Genomic DNA, 23,252 nt, shown 5'->3' on the forward strand with positions numbered 1-23,252 from the left:
TCTCCCTCTTCGCCCGCCTCGTCCCTCTCTCTCTCCCTCTTCGCCCGCCTCGTCCCTCTCTCTCTCCCTCTTCGCCCGCCTCGTCCCTCTCTCTCCCTCTTCGCCCGCCTCGTCTCTCTCTCCCTCTCTCCCTCTTCGCCTGCCTCGTCCCTCTCTCTCTCTCCCTCTTCGCCCCGCCTCGTCCCTCTCTCTCTCCCTCTTCGCCCGCCTCGTCCCTCTCTCTCCCTCTTCGCCCGCCTCGTCCCTCTCTCTCCCTCTTCGCCCGCCTCGTCCCTCTCTCTCTCTCCCTCTTCGCCCGCCTCGTCCCTCTCTCTCTCTCCCTCTTCGCCCGCCTCGTCCCTCTCTCTCTCTCCCTCTTCGCCCGCCTCGTCCCTCTCTCTCTCTCCCTCTTCGCCCGCCTCGTCCCTCTCTCTCTCTCCCTCTTCGCCCGCCTCGTCCCTCTCTCTCTCTCCCTCTTCGCCCGCCTCGTCCCTCTCTCTCTCTCCCTCTTCGCCCGCCTCGTCCCTCTCTCTCTCTCCCTCTTCGCCCGCCTCGTCCCTCTCTCTCTCTCCCTCTTCGCCCGCCTCGTCCCTCTCTCTCTCCCTCTTCGCCCGCCTCGTCCCTCTCTCTCCCTCTTCGCCCGCCTCGTCCCTCTCTCTCCCTCTTCGCCCGCCTCGTCCCTCTCTCTCTCCCTCTTCGCCCGCCTCGTCCCTCTCTCTCTCCCTCTTCGCCCGCCTCGTCCCTCTCTCTCTCCCTCTTCGCCCGCCTCGTCCCTCTCTCTCTCCCTCTTCGCCCGCCTCGTCCCTCTCTCTCTCCCTCTTCGCCCGCCTCGTCCCTCTCTCTCTCCCTCTTTGCCCGCCTCGTCTCTCTCTCTCTCCCTCTTCGCCCGCCTCGTCCCTCTCTCTCTCCCTCTTCGCCCGCCTCGTCCCTCTCTCTCTCCCTCTTCGCCCGCCTCGTCCCTCTCTCTCTCCCTCTTCGCCCGCCTCGTCCCTCTCTCTCTCCCTCTTCGCCCGCCTCGTCCCTCTCTCTCTCCCTCTTCGCCCGCCTCGTCCCTCTCTCTCTCCCTCTTCGCCCGCCTCGTCCCTCTCTCTCTCCCTCTTCGCCCGCCTCGTCCCTCTCTCTCTCCCTCTTCGCCCGCCTCGTCCCTCTCTCTCTCCCTCTTCGCCCGCCTCGTCCCTCTCTCTCTCCCTCTTCGCCCGCCTCGTCCCTCTCTCTCTCCCTCTTCGCCCGCCTCGTCCCTCTCTCTCTCTCTCCCTCTTCGCCCGCCTCGTCCCTCTCTCTCTCTCTCCCTCTTCGCCCGCCTCGTCCCTCTCTCTCTCTCCCTCTTCGCCCGCCTCGTCTCTCTCTCTCTCTCTCTCTCTCCCTCTTCGCCCGCCTCGTCCCTCTCTCTCTCTCTCCCTCTTCGCCCGCCTCGTCCCTCTCTCTCTCTCCCTCTTCGCCCGCCTCGTCCCTCTCTCTCTCTCCCTCTTCGCCCGCCTCGTCCCTCTCTCTCTCTCTCTCTCCCTCTTCGCCCGCCTCGTCCCTCTCTCTCTCTCTCTCTCCCTCTTCGCCCGCCTCGTCCCTCTCTCTCTCTCTCTCTCTCTCCCTCTTCGCCCGCCTCGTCCCTCTCTCTCTCTCTCCCTCTTCGCCCGCCTCGTCCCTCTCTCTCTCCCTCTTCGCCCGCCTCGTCCCTCTCTCTCTCTCCCTCTTCGCCCGCCTCGTCCCTCTCTCTCTCTCCCTCTTCGCCCGCCTGCTGACTGCTTTTCTTTCCTCTAGGCCACACTCAGCAGACTATGTGAGCAGGACAAGGCGGTGCAGGCCCTGGAGCAGAAGCTGCAGCAGCTGCACAAGGAGAAGGTAATAACGCCCCCGGTGGTGGTCTTCCTCTGCAGCCGGCCCCTGAATCACTGACTCGCCATGTCTCTGCAGTACACGCTAGAGCAAGCGCTGCTCTCTGCCAGCCAGGAGATCGAAATGAATGCTGACAATACCACCGCTGTCCAGAGTGTGGTGCTGCAGCGCGATGAACTGCAGAGCGGACTGCTCAGTACCTGCCGCGAGGTGTCCCGCGCCACATCGGTGAGTACCCGCCACACCGACCTGTGTGCACTGCCAGCACCCAGCACTACGGGGGTCTGTATAGAGCTGTATCGCCCCCTAGTGGAGGCCGCATTATCCCATTGGCTCCTGCTGTCGGTGCACACGGTGACATCCCACCAGGCGATGAAGCAGAGCCGCTCCTGTAACGCTCTGATGTTCTCCCCATTATTGCAGGAATTAGAGCGATCCTGGAGGGATTACGACAAGTTAGAGCGAGAGGTCACCACTGCACGAAACGGGATGCGGGAGCGATTAGAGCGCCTGGGCGAGGTCCAGGTAAGACCCACCTCTAGGGGTCGTCACTGCGGGCTGCTTCCAGAGAACAGCAGCGCAGCGGTGTAACCTGTGCACATCATGCCCAGCGTCCGCTCACTCTGTGCTCTCTGCAGACGGAGGCGGCCGGCATCCAGCGAGCGCAGATGCAGAAGGAGATCTGGAGGATTCAGGACGTGATGGAGGGGCTCAGTAAGCACAAGCAGCGGAGGCTGGACACAGGTGAGGTCCAGGGGTGACCACCTGCTCAGAGGTGTCCTCATGGAGCAGCGCTGCAGTGTAAAGCATGGAGCAGGAGCCGCCCACAGTTTAACCATTGACTCTTATACTGTCTGATGTCTTACAGGAGACCCCAAGCTGCCATCTTCAGGGCTGCCGCCGGGGGAGGTGAGTGCTGCGCCTCTACCTTCACTGATACAGGGGGCAGGGTCCACATGGTGCAAGGTCTGCATGGCGCATGTGTCCCAAGGCGCTGCAGCGGTACCGCCCTCACTAACCATGTTACATGTGTGCTCCACCCGGCGCCGCACAGTCCTGGCCCTAGGACCGTGATCTGATGGGATGTGGTATAGTGATGAGGGTGGAAGCCGAACCTATGATCACATGACTGTGGCCCCTGTGCGGGGTCTGGTGGCCCCTGTGCGGGGTCTGGTGGCCCCTGTGCGGGGTCTGGTGGCCCCTGTGCGGGGTCGGGTGGCCTGCGCTGTAAACAGCGGCCATTCATCCCATTAATAATGGTGTGTGTGGTGATTGCCCCCTGGTGGTGGAGGTTGGGTGTTGAGGGTGGCTGATGGCAGGAGTGTGGGGCGGCCTTGCAGTGCTGCCCTCCGGTGAGATGACGGTGCGCTGCCGTCCCTGCGTCTCTGTAACGACCTGTTCTGCAATCTGCAGGAAGAGGAGCGCGTTCCTCCGCGTCCTCCGCTCCCGCGCTCCTATGACTTTGCTGATGCAGCTCCCTCTCTTCCCCATGTACCAAGTGATAGCAGCTCGTCCTTGCTGTGTTACAGCAGGGGCCCCGTCCACCTCCCCGACGACAAGACCGCCCATCACGTCCAGGTCTATCAGAGAAACGGATCCTATTGTGTAAGAGAGCTGTCGCTCCACCCATCTCATCACCCCATAGGGTTCTCCACCCGGGCCTGTCGCTCCACCCATCTCATCATCCCAAAGGGACCTCCACCCGGGCCTGTCGCTCCACCCATCTCATCACCCCACAGGGACCTCCACCCGGGCCTGTCTCTCCTCCCCATCTCATCACCCCACAGAGACCTCCATCCAGGCCTGTCGCTCCTCCCCATCTCATCACCCCACAGGGACCTCCACCCAGGCCTGTCGCTCCTCCCCATCTCATCACCCCACAGGTACCTCCACCCGGGTCTGTCGCTCCTCCCCATCTCATCACCCCACAGGGACTTCCACCCGGGCCTGTCGCTCCTCCCCATCTCATCACTCCACAGGGTTCTCTACCCGGGCCTGTCTCTCCTCCCCATCTCATCACTCCACAGGGTTCTCCACCCGAGCCTGTCGCTCCTCCCCATCTCATCACTCCACAGGGTTCTCTACCCGGGCCTGTCGCTCCTCCCCATCTCATCACTCCACAGGGTTCTCTACCCGGGCCTGTCTCTCCTCCCATCTCATCACTCCACAGGGTTCTCTACCCGGGCCTGTCTCTCCACCCCATCTCATCACCTCACAGGAACCTCCACCCGGGCCTGTCGCTCCTCCCCATCTCATCACCCCACAGGGACCTCCACCTGGGCCTGTCTCTCCACCCCATCTCATCACCCCACAGGAACCTCCACCCGGGCCTGTCGCTCCTCCCCATCTCATCACCCCACAGGAACCTCCACCCGGGCCTGTCGCCCCTCCCCATCTCATCACCCCACAGGGACCTCCACCCGGGCCTGTCGCTCCACCCCATCTCATCACCCCACAGGAACCTCCACCCGGGCCTGTCGCTTCCCCCCATCTCATCACTCCACAGGGTTCTCTACCCGGGCCTGTCTCTCCTCCCATCTCATCACTCCACAGGGTTCTCCACCCAGGCCTGTCGCTCCTCCCCATCTCATCACTCCACAGGGTTCTCTACCCGGGCCTGTCTCTCCACCCCATCTCATCACCCCACAGGAACCTCCACCCGGGCCTGTCTCTCCTCCCCATCTCATCACTCCACAGGGTTCTCTACCCGGGCCTGTCTCTCCTCCCCATCTCATCACTCCACAGGGTTCTCTACCCGGGCCTGTCTCTCCTCCCCATTTCATCACTCCACAGGGTTCTCCACCCGAGCCTGTCGCTCCTCCCCATCTCATCACTCCACAGGGTTCTCTACCCGGGCCTGTCGCTCCTCCCCATCTCATCACTCCACAGGGTTCTCTACCCGGGCCTGTCTCTCCTCCCATCTCATCACTCCACAGGGTTCTCCACCCAGGCCTGTCGCTCCTCCCCATCTCATCACTCCACAGGGTTCTCTACCCGGGCCTGTCTCTCCACCCCATCTCATCACCCCACAGGAACCTCCACCCGGGCCTGTCGCTCCTCCCCATCTCATCACCCCACAGGGACCTCCACCTGGGCCTGTCTCTCCACCCCATCTCATCACCCCACAGGAACCTCCACCCGGGCCTGTCGCTCCTCCCCATCTCATCACCCCACAGGAACCTCCACCCGGGCCTGTCGCCCCTCCCCATCTCATCACCCCACAGGGACCTCCACCCGGGCCTGTCGCTCCTCCCCATCTCATCACTCCACAGGGTTCTCTACCCGGGCCTGTCTCTCCTCCCCATCTCATCATCCCACAGGGTTCTCTACCCGGGCCTGTCTCTCCTCCCCATCTCATCACTCCACAGGGTTCTCTACCCGGGCCTGTCTCTCCTCCCCATCTCATCATCCCACAGGGTTCTCTACCCGGGCCTGTCGCTCCACCCCATCTCATCACTCCACAGGGTTCTCTACCCGGGCCTGTCGCTCCTCCCCATCTCATCACTCCACAGGGTTCTCTACCCGGGCCTGTCTCTCCACCCCATCTCATCACCCCACAGGAACCTCCACCCGGGCCTGTCGCTCCTTCCCATCTCATCACTCCACAGGGTTCTCTACCCGGGCCTGTCGCTCCTCCCCATCTCATCACTCCACAGGGTTCTCTACCCGGGCCTGTCTCTCCTCCCATCTCATCACTCCACAGGGTTCTCCACCCAGGCCTGTCGGTCCTCCCCATCTCATCACTCCACAGGGTTCTCTACCCGGGCCTGTCTCTCCTCCCCATCTCATCACTCCACAGGGTTCTCCACCCGAGCCTGTCGCTCCTCCCCATCTCATCACTCCACAGGGTTCTCTACCCGGGCCTGTCGCTCCTCCCCATCTCATCACTCCACAGGGTTCTCTACCCGGGCCTGTCTCTCCTCCCATCTCATCACTCCACAGGGTTCTCCACCCAGGCCTGTCGCTCCTCCCCATCTCATCACTCCACAGGGTTCTCTACCCGGGCCTGTCTCTCCACCCCATCTCATCACCCCACAGGAACCTCCACCCGGGCCTGTCGCTCCTCCCCATCTCATCACCCCACAGGGACCTCCACCTGGGCCTGTCTCTCCACCCCATCTCATCACCCCACAGGAACCTCCACCCGGGCCTGTCGCTCCTCCCCATCTCATCACCCCACAGGAACCTCCACCCGGGCCTGTCGCCCCTCCCCATCTCATCACCCCACAGGGACCTCCACCCGGGCCTGTCGCTCCACCCCATCTCATCACCCCACAGGAACCTCCACCCGGGCCTGTCGCTTCCCCCCATCTCATTACACCACAGGGACCTCCACCCGGGCCTAGCTCTCCTCCCCATCTCATCACCCTACAGGGACCTCCACCTGGGTCTGTCTCTCCTCCCCATCTCATCACTCCACAGGGACCTCCACCTGGGTCTGTCGCTCCTCCCCATCTCAACACCCCACAGCGTTCTCCACGCGGGCCTGTCGCTCCACCCATCTCATCACCCCACAGGAACCTCCACCCGGGCCTGTCGCTCCTCCCCATCTCATCATCCCACAGGGTTCTCCACCCGGGCCTGTCTCTCCTCCCCATCTCATCAATCCACAGGGACCTCCACCCAGGCCTTTCGCTCCTCCCCATCTTATCACCCTAGAGGTATCTCCACCCGGGCCTTTTTCTCCTCCCCATCTCATTGATCCACAGTGCCCTCCACTCATGCCTGTCGCGCCTTCCCATCTCCTCAACCGACAGGGATCACCCCCTGGGAATGTCGCTCTTCCTCATCTCATCATCCCACAGTGCCCTCCACCCAGGCCTGTCGCTCCTTTTCATCTCCTTATACCACAGTGCCCTCCACCGAGGCCTGTCGCTCTTCCTCATCTCATCATCCCACAGTGCCCTCCACCCAGGCCTGTCGCTCCTTTTCATCTCCTCTTACCACAGTGCCCTCCACCCAGGCCTGTCGCTCTTCCTCATCTCCTTGCCCCATAGTTCCCTCCACTCAGGACTGTCGCTCCATCTATCTCATAGCCCAACAGTGCCATCCACCCATGCCTGTCGCTCCTTTTCATCTCTTCATACCACAGTGCCCTCCACGCAGGCCTGTCTCTCTTCCTCATCTCCTTGCTCCATAGTTCCCTCCACTCAGGACTGTCGCTCCATCTATCTCATAGCCCAACAGTGCCGTCCACCCATGCCTGTCGCTTCTCCCCATCTCCTTGCTCCACCATGCCCTCCACTCAGGCCTGTCCCTCCTCCTCATCTCATCATCCCACCATGCCCTCCAATCAGGCCTGTCCCTCCTCCTCATCTCATCATCCCACCATGCCCTCCACTCAGGCCTGTCCCTCCTCATCATCCCACCATGCCCTCTGCTCAGGACTGTCGCTCCTCCTCATCTCATCATCCCACCGTGCCCTCCACTCAGGCCTGTCCCTCCTCCTCATCTCATCATCCCACCGTGCCCTCCACTCAGGCCTGTCCCTCCTCCTCATCTCATCATCCCACCGTGCCCTCCACTCAGGCCTGTCCCTCCTCCTCATCTCATCATCCCACCGGGCCCTCCACTCAGGCCTGTCACTCCTCCTCATCTCATCATCCCACCGTGCCCTCCACTCAGGCCTGTCCCTCCTCCTCATCTCATCATCCCACCGGGCCCTCCACTCAGGCCTGTCACTCCTCCTCATCTCATCATCCCACCGTGCCCTCCACTCAGGCCTGTCACTCCTCCTCATATCATCATCCCACCGTGCCCTCCACTCAGGCCTGTCGCTCCTCCTCATCTCATCATCCCACCGTGCCCTCCACTCAGGCCTGTCCCTCCTCCTCATCTCATCATCCCACCGTGCCCTCCACTCAGGCCTGTCCCTCCTCCTCATCTCATCATCCCACCTTGCCCTCCACTCAGGCCTGTCCCTCCTCCTCATCTCATCATCCCACCGTGCCCTCCACTCAGGCCTGTCCCTCCTCCTCATCTCATCATCCCACCGTGCCCTCCACTCAGGCCTGTCCCTCCTCCTCATCTCATCATCCCACCATGCCCTCCACTCAGGCCTGTTCCTCCTCCTCATCTCATCATCCCACCATGCCATCCACTCAGGCCTGTCCCTCCTCCTCATCTCATCATCCCACCGTGCCCTCCACTCAGGCCTGTCCCTCCTCCTCATCTCATCATCCCACCATGCCCTCCACTCAGGCCTGTTCCTCCTCCTCATCTCATCATCCCACCTTGCCCTCCACTCAGGCCTGTCCCTCCTCCTCATCTCATCATCCCACCGTGCCCTCCACTCAGGCCTGCCACTCCTCCTCATCTCATCATCCCACCGTGCCCTCCACTCAGGCCTGTCGCTCCTCCTCATCTCATCATCCCACCGTGCCCTCCACTCAGGACTGTCGCTCCATCCATCTCATTGCCCAACAGTGCCATCCACCCGGGCCTGTTGCTCCTCCTCATCTCATCATACCACAGGGTCCTCTACCTGGGCTTGTCGTTACCTCTTCTCACCATCCTGCAGTGCCCTCACCCAAACCTGTCGTTATCTCATATCACCACCTCGCAGTGCCCTCCACCTGGACCTGTTGCTCCATCATTTCATCTCCCACAGTGCCCTCCACCCGAGCCTGTCATTACCTCATCTCATCACCCCACAGTGCCCTCCACCCGGGCCTGTCGCTTCACTCCCATCTGATCGCCCCGCAGGGACCTCCTTGTTGTGGGTCTTGTACCATTGATCCTCATGGATTAAGACCTCCATGGATGACGATGATATCTGGTGGTGGTAGGGAGGAAAATGCGGGGCGAGGGTGCAGTGGTCTTCAGACTCTATGATGGGAAGGACAATATTTGGGGTCTTCCCTGCAGATGACTTCACCGTGGTCATTCATTCCACCCATCTTCATTCATTCTTGCCTGTCTATTGCCACTGCGCTCGTCTTCATCCTCACCCGTTTCTTGCCACTGCGCTCGTCTTCATCCTCACCCGTTTCTTGCCACTGCGCTAGTCTTCATCCTCGCTCGTCTTCATCCTCACCCGTTTCTTGTCAGTGCGCTCGTCTTCATTCTCACCAGTTTCTTGTCAGTGCGCTCGTCTTCATCCTCGTTCGTTTAACCCAATTTTCGCTGTGTTGCAGGGACCCGACTACAGGTTGTACAAGAGCGAGCCCGAGCTGACCACAGTGGCCGAGGTAGATGAGTCCAATGGTGAAGAGAAGACCGAGGTGACGCTGGACATGGAGGCCGCGGCTAGTAAAGGTTCCCACCTCTCATGTGACTGCATAGTGTTTATGGTGCCGATCCTATAGGGCATCAGTAATGTCCTCGTGTTCTCTAGGTTCACACTTTCCAGTGGGAGTTGTACCCCCAAGGACCAAATCTCCCCCTATGGAGTCCACCACTATCGCGTCCTACGTCACATTGCGCAAAAGCAAGAAGCCGGATAGCAAATCGGTCAGTACGTAAGCAGAGGGCCAAGTCTGGGGTCAAGAGCAGGGGTCCCCAGGGTAAGCCATGGGCCAAGAGCAGGGGTCAAAAGCAATGGTCTGGGAATCTGCCAGGGCAACGGTAAATTACACGGGGCCCGTATTTGAGCCTAGGGCCAAGTCTGACGTCATGAGTGGTCCAGAGGAACTTACTCGGGAGGCCAGGTTTGGGTTTATTACAGAGGGGGTGGGCCTGGTCTTGGTTTTCTCTGGCACAGTGCCTACTCCTGATGGGTTTTCTGATACCTGGATCTCCATACAGTCTCATTAACATCTAGTCTTCCTCTCTCTGGGAGAAAGGAGAGGCCGCGTAGCGCGGTGGAACATCTCTGCATTATGGAGAGTCCACGACCAAGGATGACACTGGAGGAACAGCTGGAGAGAATGCGCAGACATCAGGCCGCCTGTCTGAAGGAGAAGAGGCGTGGATTCAGTCTCTTGGGGTCCTCTGAGCAATCCCCGTCACGGAGCCCTTCCTTCTCCAGAGAAAACTCGTTAAAATTGACGCAGGTAACGGGGATAAATCTTCACCCTGAACCCGCACTACTACCTGCAGCCACAGGATAACACAGCTGTGCTATTCCAGCTCCGAAAGAAGGAAGAAAAAGCCACTAGTGACGAAAGAGATACAGAGAACGTACAAGAGCAGGGCACTGACACACCGCCCCCAACCATCACCAAACTCAGGGAGCCCACAGTCCTGCCAGTGTCTCCAGCACTCAGTGATAAAGAGGTGAGCTCAACTAAGAGTACTGAGTGGTAGTGCGGGGCAAGGGGTGAGCAGTCAGTGGTAGGACTGAGCAAGGGGCAGTCAGTCAGTGGTAGGAGGGAGCAAGGGGCGAGCAGTCAGTGGTAGGAGGGAGCAAGGGGCGAGCAGTCAGTGGTAGGACTGAGCAAGGGGCGAGCAGTCAGTGGTAGGGAGGGAGAAAGGGGCAAGCAGTCAGTGGTAGGAGGGAGCAAGGGGCGAGCAGTCAGTGGTAGGACTGAGCAAGGGGCAAGCAGTCAGTGGTAGGGAGGGAGCAAGGGGCGAGCAGTTAGTGATATAAGGGAGCAAGGGGCGAGCAGTCAGTGGTAGGAGGGAGCAAGGGGCGAGCAGTCAGTGGTAGGACTGAGCAAGGGGCGAGCAGTCAGTGGTAGGGAGGGAGAAAGGGGCAAGCAGTCAGTGGTAGGACTGAGCAAGGGGCAAGCAGTCAGTGGTAGGAGGGAGCAAGGGGCGAGCAGTTAGTGGTAGGAGGGAGCAAGGGGTGAGCAGTCAGTGGTAGGAGGGAGCAAGGGGCGAGCAGTCAGTGGTAGGACTGAGCAAGGGGCAAGCAGTCAGTGGTAGGAGGGAGCAAGGGGCGAGCAGTTAGTGGTAGGAGGGAGCAAGGGGCGAGCAGTCAGTGGTAGGAGGGAGCAAGGGGCGAGCAGTCAGTGGTAGGACTGAGCAAGGGGCAAGCAGTCAGTGGCAAGAGGAGACTAGGGGCGTGCAGTCTGGGCGAGAGGGGCTGAGGGGAGATCAGTCGGTGGTACGAGGGAGCAAGAGGGGAGATCAGTTGGTGGTACGAGGGAGCAAGAGGCGAGCAGTCGGTGGTACGAGGGAGCAAGAGGGGAGATCAGTCGGTGGTACGAGGGAGCAAGAGGGGAGATCAGTCGGTGGTACGAGGGAGCAAGGGGCGAGCAGTCAGTGGTGCAAGGGGCGAGCAGTCGGTGGTATGAGGGAGCAAGGGGCGAGCAGTTGGTGGTACGAGGGAGCAAGGGGCGAGCAGTCGGTGGTACGAGGGAGCAAGGGGCGAGCAGTCGGTGGTACGAGGGAGCAGGGGGCGAGCAGTCGGTGGTACGAGGGAGCAGGGGGCGAGCAGTCGGTGGTACGAGGGAGCAGGGGGCGAGCAGTCGATGGTACGAGGGAGCAGGGGGCGAGCAGTCGGTGGTACGAGGGAGCAGGGGGCGAGCAGTCGGTGGTACGAGGGAGCAGGGGGCGAGCAGTCGGTGGTACGAGGGAGCAGGGGGCGAGCAGTCGGTGGTACGAGGGGGCAGGGGCGAGCAGTCGGTGGTACGAGGGGGCAGGGGGCGAGCAGTCGGTGGTACGAGGGGGCAAGGGGGGAGCAGTCGGTGGTACGAGGGGGCAAGGGGCGAGCAGTCGGTGGTACGAGGGGGCAAGGGGCGAGCAGTCGGTGGTACGAGGGGGCAAGGGGCGAGCAGTCGGTGGTACGAGGGGGCAAGGGGCGAGCAGTCGGTGACGGGAGGGGACTTGGTAGGGCATTCAATGTTGATAAAGTGAGTGCAATTAATGTCAGCACAAAGCAGGGTATAGTGAGAAATAGCAGGGTGACTACTGGCCGCCATGCTCTACACTTCTTGTCCTTTCTCTGCAGGTAGGAGATGCTGTCACAACTGAGAAGTCTCCTGCACATGAAGCCAAAGATGAGCGAGCAGAAGACCTGGCACCAGAGACCCGTGCACACTGGTGAGCACTGAGCCCAGAGCAGCGGCTCCACAATGTCACCTGGGGTGGTCGCAGCGCTCCGATGTGGCGAGGCGCCCCAGGGTGGAGAGGCGCTCCAGCGTGGAGAGGCGCCCAGTGCACACATGCCAGACTATCCCTGAGTAATGGGGGTTCTGGTTCTCAGTTTACAGGTTCTGTCCTCAGTCCCGAAACTCAAGCCTGAGAGTGGTGAATGCGAGGGCAGCCCGGGCCGGGAGTCGGAGCGCAGCGGCATCCTTTTCTCCTACGACTTCTCTGCGGACACTCTGAGGAGACAGACTGCGTTAGACGGTAGGAGGACATGCTGGGTCTGATAGTCCGTCTCCGGTGGCTGGGTTACCAGAGTTGTGTGTTCTGCTCCTGATCACGGGATCTCTGGTCTTTCAGGTGGAAGTCTTTGTTCTCTCCCTGATCCCCAGGTGATACCAGCACCCCCGACACAGCCGCAGCTGACAGAAGGCTCACACTTCATGTGTGTGTAGCTGGCACTAGGTCTTCTCTGGTGAGTGTCCTGATTCACAAGCTCCGCCCCATCTGATGACCTCATAAGTGCACTGGGGCGGAGTCTCCTAACTGCCCTCAGTAACAAGCTCCGCCCCATCTGATGACCTCATACGTGCATTGGGGCGGAGTCTCCTAATAACTGCCCTCAGTAAGAAGCACTGCCCCATCTGATGACATCATCAGTGCACTGGGGTGGAGTCTCCTAATAACTGCCCACAGTAAGAAGCTCCGCCCCATCTGATGACCTCATACGTGCACTGGAGCAGAGTCTCCTAATAACTGCCTTCAGTAAGAAGCTCCGCCCCATCTGATGACATCAGTGCACTGGGGTGGAGTCTCCTAATAACTGCCCTCAGTAAGAAGCACTGCCCCATCTGATGACCTCATAAGTGCACTGGGGTGGAGTCTCCTAATAACTGCCCTCAGTAAGAAGCTCCGCCCCATCTGATGACATCAGTGCACTGAGGTGGAGTCTCCTAACTGCCCACAGTAAGAAGCTCCGCCCCATCTGATGACCTCATACGTGCACTAGAGCAGAGTCTCCTAATAGCTGCCCACAGTAATAAGCTCCGCCCCATCTGATGTCATCAGTGCACTGGGGTGGAGTCTCCTAATAACTGCCCTCAGTAAGAAGCACTGCCCCATCTGATGACCTCATACGTGCACTGGAGCAGAGTCTCCTAATAACTGCCTTCAGTAAGAAGCTCCGCCCCATCTGATGACATCAGTGCACTGGGGTGGAGTCTCCTAATAACTGCCCTCAGTAAGAAGCACTGCCCCATCTGATGACCTCATACGTGCACTGGAGCAGAGTCTCCTAATAGCTGCCCACAGTAATAAGCTCCGCCCCATCTGATGACATCAGTGCACTGGGGTGGAGTCTCCTAATAACTGCCCTCAGTAAGAAGCACTGCCCCATCTGATGACCTCATAAGTGCACTGGGGCGGAGTCTCCTAATAACTGCCCTCAGTAAGAAGCACCGCCCCATCTGATGACCTCATAAGTGCACTGGGGTGGAGTCTCCTAATAACTGCCCTAAGTAAGAAGCTCCGCCCCATCTGATGACATCAGTGCACTGGGGTGGACTCTCCTAATAACTGCCCTCAGTAATAAGCTCTGCCCCATCTGATGACATCAGTGCACTGAGGTGGAGTCTCCTAACTGCCCACAGTAAGAAGCTCCGCCCCATCTGATGACCTCATACGTGCACTGGAGCAGAGTCTCCTAATAACTGCCCACAGTAATAAGCTCCGCCCCATCTGATGACATCAGTGCACTGGGGTGGAGTCTCCTAATAACTGCCCTCAGTAAGAAGCACCGCCCCATCTGATGACATCAGTGCACTTGGGTGGAGTCTCCTAATAACTGCCCTCAGTAAGAAGCTCCGCCCCATCTGATGACCTCATACGTGCACTGGGGCGGAGTCTCCTAATAACTGCCCTCAGTAATAAGCTCCGCCCATCTGATGACGTGCACTGGGGTGGAGTCTTCTCTAGTAACTGCCCACACTAATAAGCTCCACCCCACTGGATTACATTATCTCCCACCCGTTGGGTAGTGTGGTTCACTCCTGGCGTGGCACAGCGGAGGTGGGATGGCAGCGTTTACAGCTGCTTTGTGCACAGCTGAGGGTTTGCTTCACTTGTATACGGTGTAGATTCTCCGCACACTGATACATTGTGACAGACCCTCAGCTCTACAGACAGTGCAGTAGTGGGGATGGCGGTCGGGAGTGGCGCTCTGATGCTTCTCCAGTGTAGTAGCGGGGTGACATACGGCGGTGGCGCTCTGATGCTTCTCCAGTGTAGTAGCGGGGTGACATACGGCGATGGCGCTCTGATGCTTCTCCAGTGTAATAGCGGGGTGACATACAGCGGTGGCGCTCTCATGGTTCTTCAGTGTAGTAGCGGGGTGACATACGGCGGTGGCGCTCTCATGGTTCTCCAGTGTAGTAGCGGGGTGACATACGGCGGTGGCGCTCTGATGCTTCTTCAGTGTAGTAGCGGGGTGACATAGGGCGGTGGCGCTCTGATGCTTCTTCAGTGTAGTAGCGGGGTGACATACGGCGGTGGCGCTCTGATGCTTCTTCAGTGTAGTAGCGGGGTGACATACGGCGGTGGCGCTCTGATGCTTCTCCAGTGTAGTAGCGGGGTGACATACGGCGGTGGCGCTCTCATGGTTCTCCAGTGTAGTAGCGGGGTGACATACGGCGGTGGCGCTCTCATGGTTCTTCAGTGTAGTAGCGGGGTGACATACGGTGGTGGCGCTCTGATGCTTCTTCAGTGTAGTAGCGGGGTGACATACGGCGGTGGCGCTCTCATGGTTCTTCAGTGTAGTAGCGGGGTGACATACGGCGGTGGCGCTCTCATGGTTCTTCAGTGTAGTAGCGGGGTGACATACAGCGGTGGCGCTCTGATGCTTCTTCAGTGTAGTAGCGGGGTGACATACGGCGGTGGCGCTCTGATGCTTCTTCAGTGTAGTAGCGGGGTGACATACGGCGGTGGCGCTCTGATGCTTCTCCAGTGTAGTAGCGGGGTGACATACGGCGGTGGCGCTCTCATGGTTCTCCAGTGTAGTAGCGGGGTGACATACGGCGGTGGCGCTCATGGTTCTTCAGTGTAGTAGCGGGGTGACATACGGTGGTGGCGCTCTGATGCTTCTTCAGTGTAGTAGCGGGGTGACATACGGCGGTGGCGCTCTCATGGTTCTTCAGTGTAGTAGCGGGGTGACATACGGCGGTGGCGCTCTCATGGTTCTTCAGTGTAGTAGCGGGGTGACATACGGCGGTGGCGCTCTGATGCTTCTTCAGTGTAGTAGCGGGGTGACATACGGCGGTGGCGCTCTGATGCTTCTTCAGTGTAGTAGCGGGGTGACATACGGCGGTGGCGCTCTCATGGTTCTTCAGTGTAGTAGCGGGGTGACATACGGCGGTGGCGCTCTCATGGTTCTTCAGTGTAGTAGCGGGGTGACATACGGCGGTGGCGCTCTGATGCTTTCTTCAGCGCTCTATTGGGAGACCCAGACGATTGGGGTATAGCTACTGCCCTCCGGAGGCCACACAAAGCACTACACCAAAAAGTGCAAGGCCCCTCCCCTTCTGGCTATACCCCCCCGTGGTATCACGGGTTCTCCAGTTTTCAAGCTTTGTGCGAAGGAGGTCAGACATCCATGCATGGCTCCACAGATTTTAGTCAGCAGTAGCTGCTGACTATTTCGGATGGAAGAAAAGAGGGCCCATATAGGGCCCCCAGCATGCTCCCTTCTCACCCGTGGATGGTGTTGTAAGGTTGAGGTACCTATTGCTGGTACAGGGGCTGGAGCCCCACATGCTGTTTTCCTTCCACATCCCCTTGTAGGGCTCTGTGGAAGTGGGATCCTGCCGGCCTCTAAGCTCTGACGCCGGGCTCCATCCACAGACCCATAGCACCTGATGGATACGGAGCAGGAGTACAATCAGGGACAAGGCCCTGCATCATACAGGTACTCTGTGTCCCCGGCAGGCACAGACACACTCCGGGCTGGCTGGGTGTTGTAGTGCGCCGGGGACCGTAACGATTGAGTTGGTGTTCCTGCAGTTTACTGGGGGACTTTTGTGTTGTAGGAACGCAGCGCCGACCCCCACTGGACCGGCGGCGCTGCTGTGACTTGTAGTGCGCCGGGGACACGCCGACCGCGCTTTTACGGCGGCGGCGTTTATAAATCCAGTCCCCGGCTTTTGCGGCCTAGCTCCGCTTCGTTCCCGCCCCCACCCTGTCAATCAGGGTAGGGGAGAGACGCTGTTTCGCAGCAGCGACGAGGGCTGGAGCCTGATTTACATGCTCCAGCCCTCTCACTAGGCACAGAGGGAAGCAGGCTTCCCGCTCTTAGTCAGGAACGCCCAGGGCCCGCCCCCCCTCCTCTCCCAGGACGCCGGCAGCCATTACATGCAGTCTGGCTAGAGGAAGGACGCAAGGCTCTGGGAGACCTGGACTAGGGGGCTTTTGGAGACCACACACCCGCTCTTAAGCGGGCGGTAAGCGGCATTTCAGCTGGCCCCTCTAGTGCCTCAGTGTGCATTGGTGTACTGTGTCACCAGATATATATATTTATTGATTTCTTGCACTGTGAGGTCGCTTCCTGGCTGTATACCCAGATCGCTCTGAGGAGGCAGCAACATGTCATCCACAAAACGCAAGGCTGCCAAGGCTAGGGCTGTGTACACTGCGTGTGCTGCATGTGGGGCTGCTCTACCAGCAGGTTCCAAAGACCCCCATTGTGTGCAATGCTCAGATCCGGTGCTGCTTCGCCAGCCGGAGTCCGGAGGGGTAGTGACCCAGGCTGAGACGCTTGTAAGTCCTGCCCCGGTGTCAGGGACAGACTTTGCAGTTTTTGCTGATAATATGTCTGTGACTATGGCAAAAATCCTTGAAACTTTGCAATCCATGCCTGGGGCTCAGTCTATGGACACGGCGAGGTCTCTGTCCTCTAATCCCCCTCAGTTGGAATTAATCCAGACTGCAAGGGGGTCCCCGGCTTCCCAGGCTGAGTATTATGACTCAGATGATAGCCCCAGCCACCCTAAGCGAGCTCGCTGGGAAAGACCCTCAACGTCATCACACTGCTCAGGGTCTCAGCGCAATCAGTCGCCCTGTGATGTGTCTGATGAGAGTGATCAGGAGTCTTATCCTGGAACCCCTCTCAATCTGGATACCCCGGATGGGGACGCCATGGTAAACGAGCTTATCTCAGCCATCAATAGACTGTTGGATATTTCTCCCCCAGCTCCTTCTGCAGAGGAGGCAGCTGCAGAGCAGGAGAAGTTTCGTTTCCTCTATCCCAAGCGTAAATTGAGTGCTTTCTTGGATCACTCTGACTTCAGAGAGTCAATCCAGAAACACGACGCTCATCCAGAAAGGCGTTTCTCTAAACGTTCTAAGGATACACGTTTTCCTTTCCCCCCTGATGTGGTCAAGCGCTGGACCCAGTGTCCAAAAGTAGACCCCCCGATTTCCAAACTTGCAGCTAGATCCATAGTTGCAGTGGAGGATGGCGCTTCACTTAAGGATGCCAATGACAGACAGATGGACCTTTGGTTAAAATCTGTCTATGAAGCTATCGGCGCGTCGTTTGCTCCAGCATTCGCAGCCGTATGGGCACTCCAAGCTATTTCAGCTGGTTTAGCAAAAGTGGATGCTATCATACATCCAGCGGTGCCGCAAGTGGCGTCCCTTACCTCGCAGATGTCTGCGTTTGCGTCTTACGCTATCAATGCGGTCCTAGAATCTACCAGCCGCACCTCAATGGCGTCCGCCAATTCGGTAGTTTTGCGCAGAGCCTTGTGGTTAAAGGACTGGAAAGCAGATGCTGGTTCCAAAAAATGTTTAACCAGCTTGCCTTTATCTAGAGATAGACTGTTTGGCGAGCCATTGGCTGACATCATTAAACAGTCCAAGGGTAAAGACTCTTCCTTACCCCAGCCCAGATCAAGCAAACCTCAGCAGAAAAAATGGCAGCAGAGGTTTCAGTCCTTTCGAGGTTCGGGCAAGACACAATTCTCCTCGTCCAAAGGGACTCAGAGGACGCAAAGAGTCTCAGATTCCTGGCGGGCTCACGCACGCCCCAAGAAAGCAAATGGAGGAACCGCTTCCAAAGCGGCTACCTCATGACTTCCAGCCCCCCCCCTCCGCATCTCCGGTCGGGGGCAGGCTCTCCCGCTTTTCCGACATTTGGATGTCACAGGTCAAAGACCGGTGGGTGACAAACATTTTGTCTCGCGGGTACAGAATCGAGTTCAGTTCTCGTCCTCCAGCTCGGTTCTTCAGAACCTCCCCACATCCAGACCGAGCAGATGCCCTGCTGCAGGCGGTGGACTCCCTAAGAGCGGAAGGAGTAGTGGTTCCTGTACCGCCTCAGGAACAAGGGCGAGGGTTTTACTCCAATTATTATTATTATTATTATTATTATTTCTTCAGCGCTCTATTGGGAGACCCAGACGATTGGGGTATAGCTACTGCCCTCTGGAGGCCACACAAAGCACTACATTAAAAGTGCAAGGCCCCTCCCCCTCTGGCTATACCCCCCCCGTGGTATCACGGGTTCTCCAGTTTTAGCTTTGTGTGCGAAGGAGGTCAGACATTCCATGCATAGCTCCACAGATTTTAGTCAGCAGTAGCTGCTGACTATTTCGGATGGAAGAAAAGAGGACACATATAGTGTCCCCAGCATGCTCCCTTCTCACCCCTGGATGGTGTTGTAAGGTTGAGGTACCTATTGCTGGTACAGGGCTGGAGCCTGACATGCTGTTTTCCTTGCACATCCCCTGGTAGGGCTCTGTGGAAGTGGGATCCTGCCGGCCTCTCAGCTCTGACGCCGGGCTCCATCCACAGACCCATTAGAACCTGATGGAGACGGAGCAGGAGTACGATCAGGGACAGGCCCTGCATCATACAGGTACTCTGTGTCCCCGGCAGGCACAGACACACTCCGGGCTGGCTGGGTGTTGTAGTGCGCCGGGGACCGCAACGTTGGAGCTAGTGTCCCTACAGATTACTGGGGGATTGTTTGTGTATGGGAACGCAGCGCCGACCCCCTCTGGACCGGGCGGCGCTGCTGTGACTTGTGGTGCGCCGGGGATCCGCCGTCCGCGTTTTTACGGCGGCGGCGGTTATAAATTGAGTCCCCGGCTTTTTGGGCCTAGGACGCCGGCAGCTCCGATTCGTTCCCGCCCCCACCCTGTCATTCAGGGTAGGGGAGAGACGCTGTTCGCTAGCAGCGACGAGGGCTGGAGCCTGATTTACATGCTCCAGCCCTCACACTAGGCACAGAGGGAAGCAGGCTTCCCGCTCTTAGCCAGGAACGCCCAGGGCCCGCCCCCCTTCTCTCTCAGGACGCCGGCAGCCATTACATGCAGTCTGGCTGGAGGAAGGACGCAAGGCTCTGGGAGACCTGGACTAGGGGCTATCTGGCGACCACACACCCGCTTTTTAAGCGGGCGGTAAGCGATTTTTCTGTGCTGGTCCCTCTAGTGCCTCACGGTGTATCGGTGTACTGTGTAGGATATAGAGATATTGTATTTCTTGCACTGTAAGGTCGCTTCTGGCTGCATCTCCCAGATCACTCTGTGGAAGCAACAACATGCCATCCTCAAAACGCAAGCCTGCCAAGGCTAGGGCTGTGTATACTGCGTGTGCTGCATGTCGGGCTAATCTACCAGCAGGCTCCGATGACCCCCATTGTGTGCAATGCTCCGACCCGGTGCTGCTTCGCCAGCCGGAGTCAGGAGGGAGAGTGACCCAGGCTGAGACGCCTGTAAGTCCTGCCCCGGTGAAAGGGACAGACTTTGCAGTTTTTGCTGATATGTCTGTCTCTATGGCAAAAATCCTTGAAACCTTGCAATCTATGCATGGGGCTCAGTCTTTGGGCACGGCGAGGCCTCTGTCCTCAGGTCCCCCTCACTTGGAATTAATCCAGCCCACAGGGGGGTCCCCGGCTTCACAGGCCGAGGATTATGACTCAGATGATAGCCCCAGCCACCCTAAGCGAGCTCGCTGGGAAAGACCCTCGACGTCTTCACACTGCTCAGGGTCTCAGCGCAATCAGTCTCCCTGTGATGTGTCTGATGAGAGTGATCAGGAATCCATTCCTGGAACCCCTCTCAACCTGGATACCCCTGATGGGGATGCCATGGTAAACGAGCTTATCTCAGCCATCAATAGACTGTTGGATATTTCTCCCCCAGCCCCTTCAGCAGAAGAGGCGGCTGCGGAGCAGGAGAAGTTTCGTTTCCTTTATCCCAAGCGTAAATTGAGTGCTTTGTTAGATCACTCTGACTTCAGAGAATCAATCCAGAAGCACGACGCTCACCCAGAAAGCCGTTTCTCTAAACGATCTAAAGATACGCGTTTCCCTTTCCCCCCTGAGGTGGTCAAGCGCTGGACACAGTGTCCAAAGGTAGACCCCCCGATTTCCAAACTCGCAGCTAGGTCCATAGTTGCAGTGGAGGATGGCGCTTCACTTAAAGATGCCAATGACAGACAGATGGACCTTTGGTTAAAATCTGTCTATGAAGCTATCGGCGCGTCGTTTGCTCCGGCATTCGCAGCCGTATGGGCACTCCAGGCTATTTCAGCTGGCTTAGCAAAAGTGGATGCTATCATACATCCAACAGTGCCGCAAGTGGCGCATCTTACCACGCAGATGTCGGCGTTTGCGTCTTACGCTATCAATGCGGTCCTAGAATCTACCAGTCGCACCTCAATGGCGTCCGCCAATTCGGTAGTTTTGCGCAGAGCCTTGTGGTTAAAGGACTGGAAAGCAGATGCTGGTTCCAAAAAATGTTTAACCAGTTTGCCTTTATCTAGAGATAGACTGTTTGGCGAGCCATTGGCTGATATCATTAAGCAGTCTAAGGGTAAAGACTCCTCTTTACCACAACCCAGAACAACCAAACCTCAGCAGAAAAAGTGGCAGCAGAGGTTTCAGTCCTTTCGAGGTTCGGGCAAGACACCATTTACCTCGTCCAAAGGGACTCAGAGGACGCAAAGAAACTCAGATTCGTGGCGGGCTCACACGCGCCCCAAGAAAGCAAATGGAGGTACCGCTTCCAAAGCGGCTACCTCATGACTTCCAGCCCCCTCCCTCCGCATCGCCGGTCGGGGGCAGGCTCTCCCGCTTTTCCGGCATTTGGATGTCACAGGTCAAAGACCGGTGGGTGACGGACATTTTGTCTCGCGGGTACAGAATCGAGTTCAATTCTCGTCCTCCAGCTCGGTTCTTCAGAACCTCCCCACATCCAGACCGAGCAGATGCTCTGCTGCAGGCGGTGGGCTCCCTAAGAGCGGAAGGAGTGGTGATCCCAGTCCCTCCTCAGGAACAAGGGCAAGGGTTTTACTCCAATCTCTTTGTGGTTCCAAAAAAGGACGGCTCGTTCCGTCCTGTTCTGGACCTAAAACGGCTCAACAAACATGTGCACGCCAGGAAGTTCCGGATGGAAACCCTGCGTTCTGTCATTGCCTCAATGTCCAGAGGAGACTTCCTTGCCTCAATAGACATCAAAGATGCTTATCTCCACGTGCCAATTGCTACAGAACATCAACGTTTTCTACGTTTTGTGATAGGAGACGACCATTTTCAGTTCGTAGCTCTGCCATTTGGTCTGGCAACAGCCCCACGGGTCTTCACCAAGGTCATGGCGGCGGTGGTAGCAGTCTTGCACTCTCAGGGACACTCGGTGATCCCTTACCTAGACGATTTATTGGTCAAAGCTCCCTCTCAAGAGGCATGTCAGCACAGCCTGAATGCTACGCTGGAGACCCTACAGTCTTTCGGATGGATCATCAACTTTCCAAAGTCGATCCTATCACCGACTCAATCACTAACGTATCTTGGCATGGAGTTTCATACTCTAGCAGCGATAGTGAAGCTTCCGCTGAACAAGCAGCGGTCACTACAGACAGGGGTGCAATCTCTTCTGCAGGGCCAGTTGCATCCCTTGCGGCGCCTCATGCATTTCCTAGGGAAGATGGTGGCAGCCATGGAAGCAGTTCCCTTTGCGCAGTTTCATCTGCGCCCACTTCAATGGGACATTCTCCGCCAATGGGACGGGAAGTCAACGTCCCTGGACAGGAAAGTCTCGCTTTCCCAGACGGCCAAGGACTCCCTACAATGGTGGCTCCTTCCCACCTCATTGTCTCAGGGAAGATCCTTCCTGCCCCCATCCTGGGCAGTAGTCACGACAGATGCGAGTCTGTCAGGGTGGGGAGCAGTATTTCTCCACCACAGGGCTCAGGGGACGTGGACTCCGCAGGAGTCCACCCTTCAGATCAATGTTCTGGAGATCAGAGCAGTGTATCTTGCTCTACTGGCCTTCCAACAGTGGCTGGAAGGAAAGCAGATCCGAATCCAATCGGACAACTCCACAGCGGTGGCATACATCAACCACCAAGGAGGGACGCGCAGTCGGCAAGCCTTCCAAGAAGTCCGGCGCATTCTAATGTGGGTGGAGGACAGAGCATCCACCATATCCGCGGTTCACATCCCAGGCGTAGAAAACTGGGAAGCAGACTTCCTCAGTCGCCAGGGCATGGACGCAGGGGAATGGTCCCTTCACCCGGACGTGTTTCAGGAAATCTGTCGCCGCTGGGGAGTGCCGGACGTCGACCTAATGGCATCCCAGCACAACAACAAGGTCCCGGCATTCATGGCGAGGTCGCGCGATCAAAGAGCTCTGGCGGCAGACGCCTTGGTTCAAGATTGGTCGCAGTTTCAGCTCCCATACGTGTTTCCGCCTCTGGCGCTCTTGCCCAGAGTGCTACGCAAGATCAGATCCGAGTGCAGCCGCATCATACTCGTCGCTCCAGACTGGCCGAGGAGGTCGTGGTATCCGGATCTGTGGCATCTCACGATCGGTCGACCGTGGTCACTGCCAGACCGACCAGACTTACTGTCCCAAGGGCCGTTTTTCCATCAGAATTCTGCGGCCCTGAACCTGACTGTGTGGCCATTGAGTCCTGGATCCTAGCATCTGCAGGATTATCTCAAGGAGTCGTTGCCACAATGAGACAAGCTAGAAAGTCGAATTCGGCTAAGATCTACCACAGAACGTGGAAGATTTTCTTATCCTGGTGCTCTGCTCAGGGAGTGTCTCCCTGGCCATTTGCATTGCCCAAGTTTCTTTCCTTCCTGCAATCGGGGTTAGAAAAGGGCTTGTCGCTCAGCTCCCTTAAAGGGCAAGTTTCGGCACTATCCGTGTTTTTTCAGAAGCGTCTAGCACGTCTTTCTAAGGTGCGCACGTTCCTGCAGGGGGTCTGTCATATTGTGCCCCCGTACAAGCGGCCGTTAGATCCATGGGATCTGAACAGGGTACTAGTTGCTCTCCAGAAGCCGCCCTTCGAGCCTCTGAAGGAAGTTTCCTTTTCTCGGCTGTCACAGAAAGTGGCGTTTCTTGTTGCGATCACATCGCTTCGGCGAGTGTCTGAGCTGGCAGCTCTGTCATCCAAGGCTCCCTTCCTGGTGT

The 23,252-nt window shown here is 58.2% G+C and overlaps 1 protein-coding gene across 8 annotated transcripts in view; it reads left to right on the forward strand.

The window, feature by feature from the left end:
* PLEKHA5 (pleckstrin homology domain containing A5) overlaps positions 1-23,252 on the forward strand; it is a 163,391-nt gene that overhangs the window by 135,455 nt on the left and 4,684 nt on the right. For 5 of the 8 annotated variants that reach the window (XM_075343453.1, XM_075343455.1, XM_075343456.1 and 2 more), the window contains 12 exons: positions 1,735-1,815; positions 1,888-2,037; positions 2,233-2,334; positions 2,448-2,553; positions 2,678-2,718; positions 8,946-9,066; positions 9,146-9,261; positions 9,594-9,803; positions 9,880-10,026; positions 11,645-11,736; positions 11,900-12,045; positions 12,142-12,256. In XM_075343453.1, the coding sequence (XP_075199568.1) occupies positions 1,735-1,815; positions 1,888-2,037; positions 2,233-2,334; positions 2,448-2,553; positions 2,678-2,718; positions 8,946-9,066; positions 9,146-9,261; positions 9,594-9,803; positions 9,880-10,026; positions 11,645-11,736; positions 11,900-12,045; positions 12,142-12,236 (1,407 nt within the window). In that variant the 3' untranslated portion in view covers positions 12,237-12,256. Of the gene's footprint in view, positions 1-1,734; positions 1,816-1,887; positions 2,038-2,232; positions 2,335-2,447; positions 2,554-2,677; positions 2,719-3,222; positions 3,415-8,945; positions 9,067-9,145; positions 9,262-9,593; positions 9,804-9,879; positions 10,027-11,644; positions 11,737-11,899; positions 12,046-12,141; positions 12,257-23,252 lie in introns of those variants that run through there. The other 3 variants (XM_075343452.1, XM_075343454.1, XR_012752955.1) reach the window with 2 other exon arrangements.

The sequence above is a fragment of the Anomaloglossus baeobatrachus genome, chromosome 4, assembly GCF_048569485.1.
Source record: "Anomaloglossus baeobatrachus isolate aAnoBae1 chromosome 4, aAnoBae1.hap1, whole genome shotgun sequence".
Taxonomy (NCBI): Eukaryota; Metazoa; Chordata; class Amphibia; order Anura; family Aromobatidae; genus Anomaloglossus; species Anomaloglossus baeobatrachus.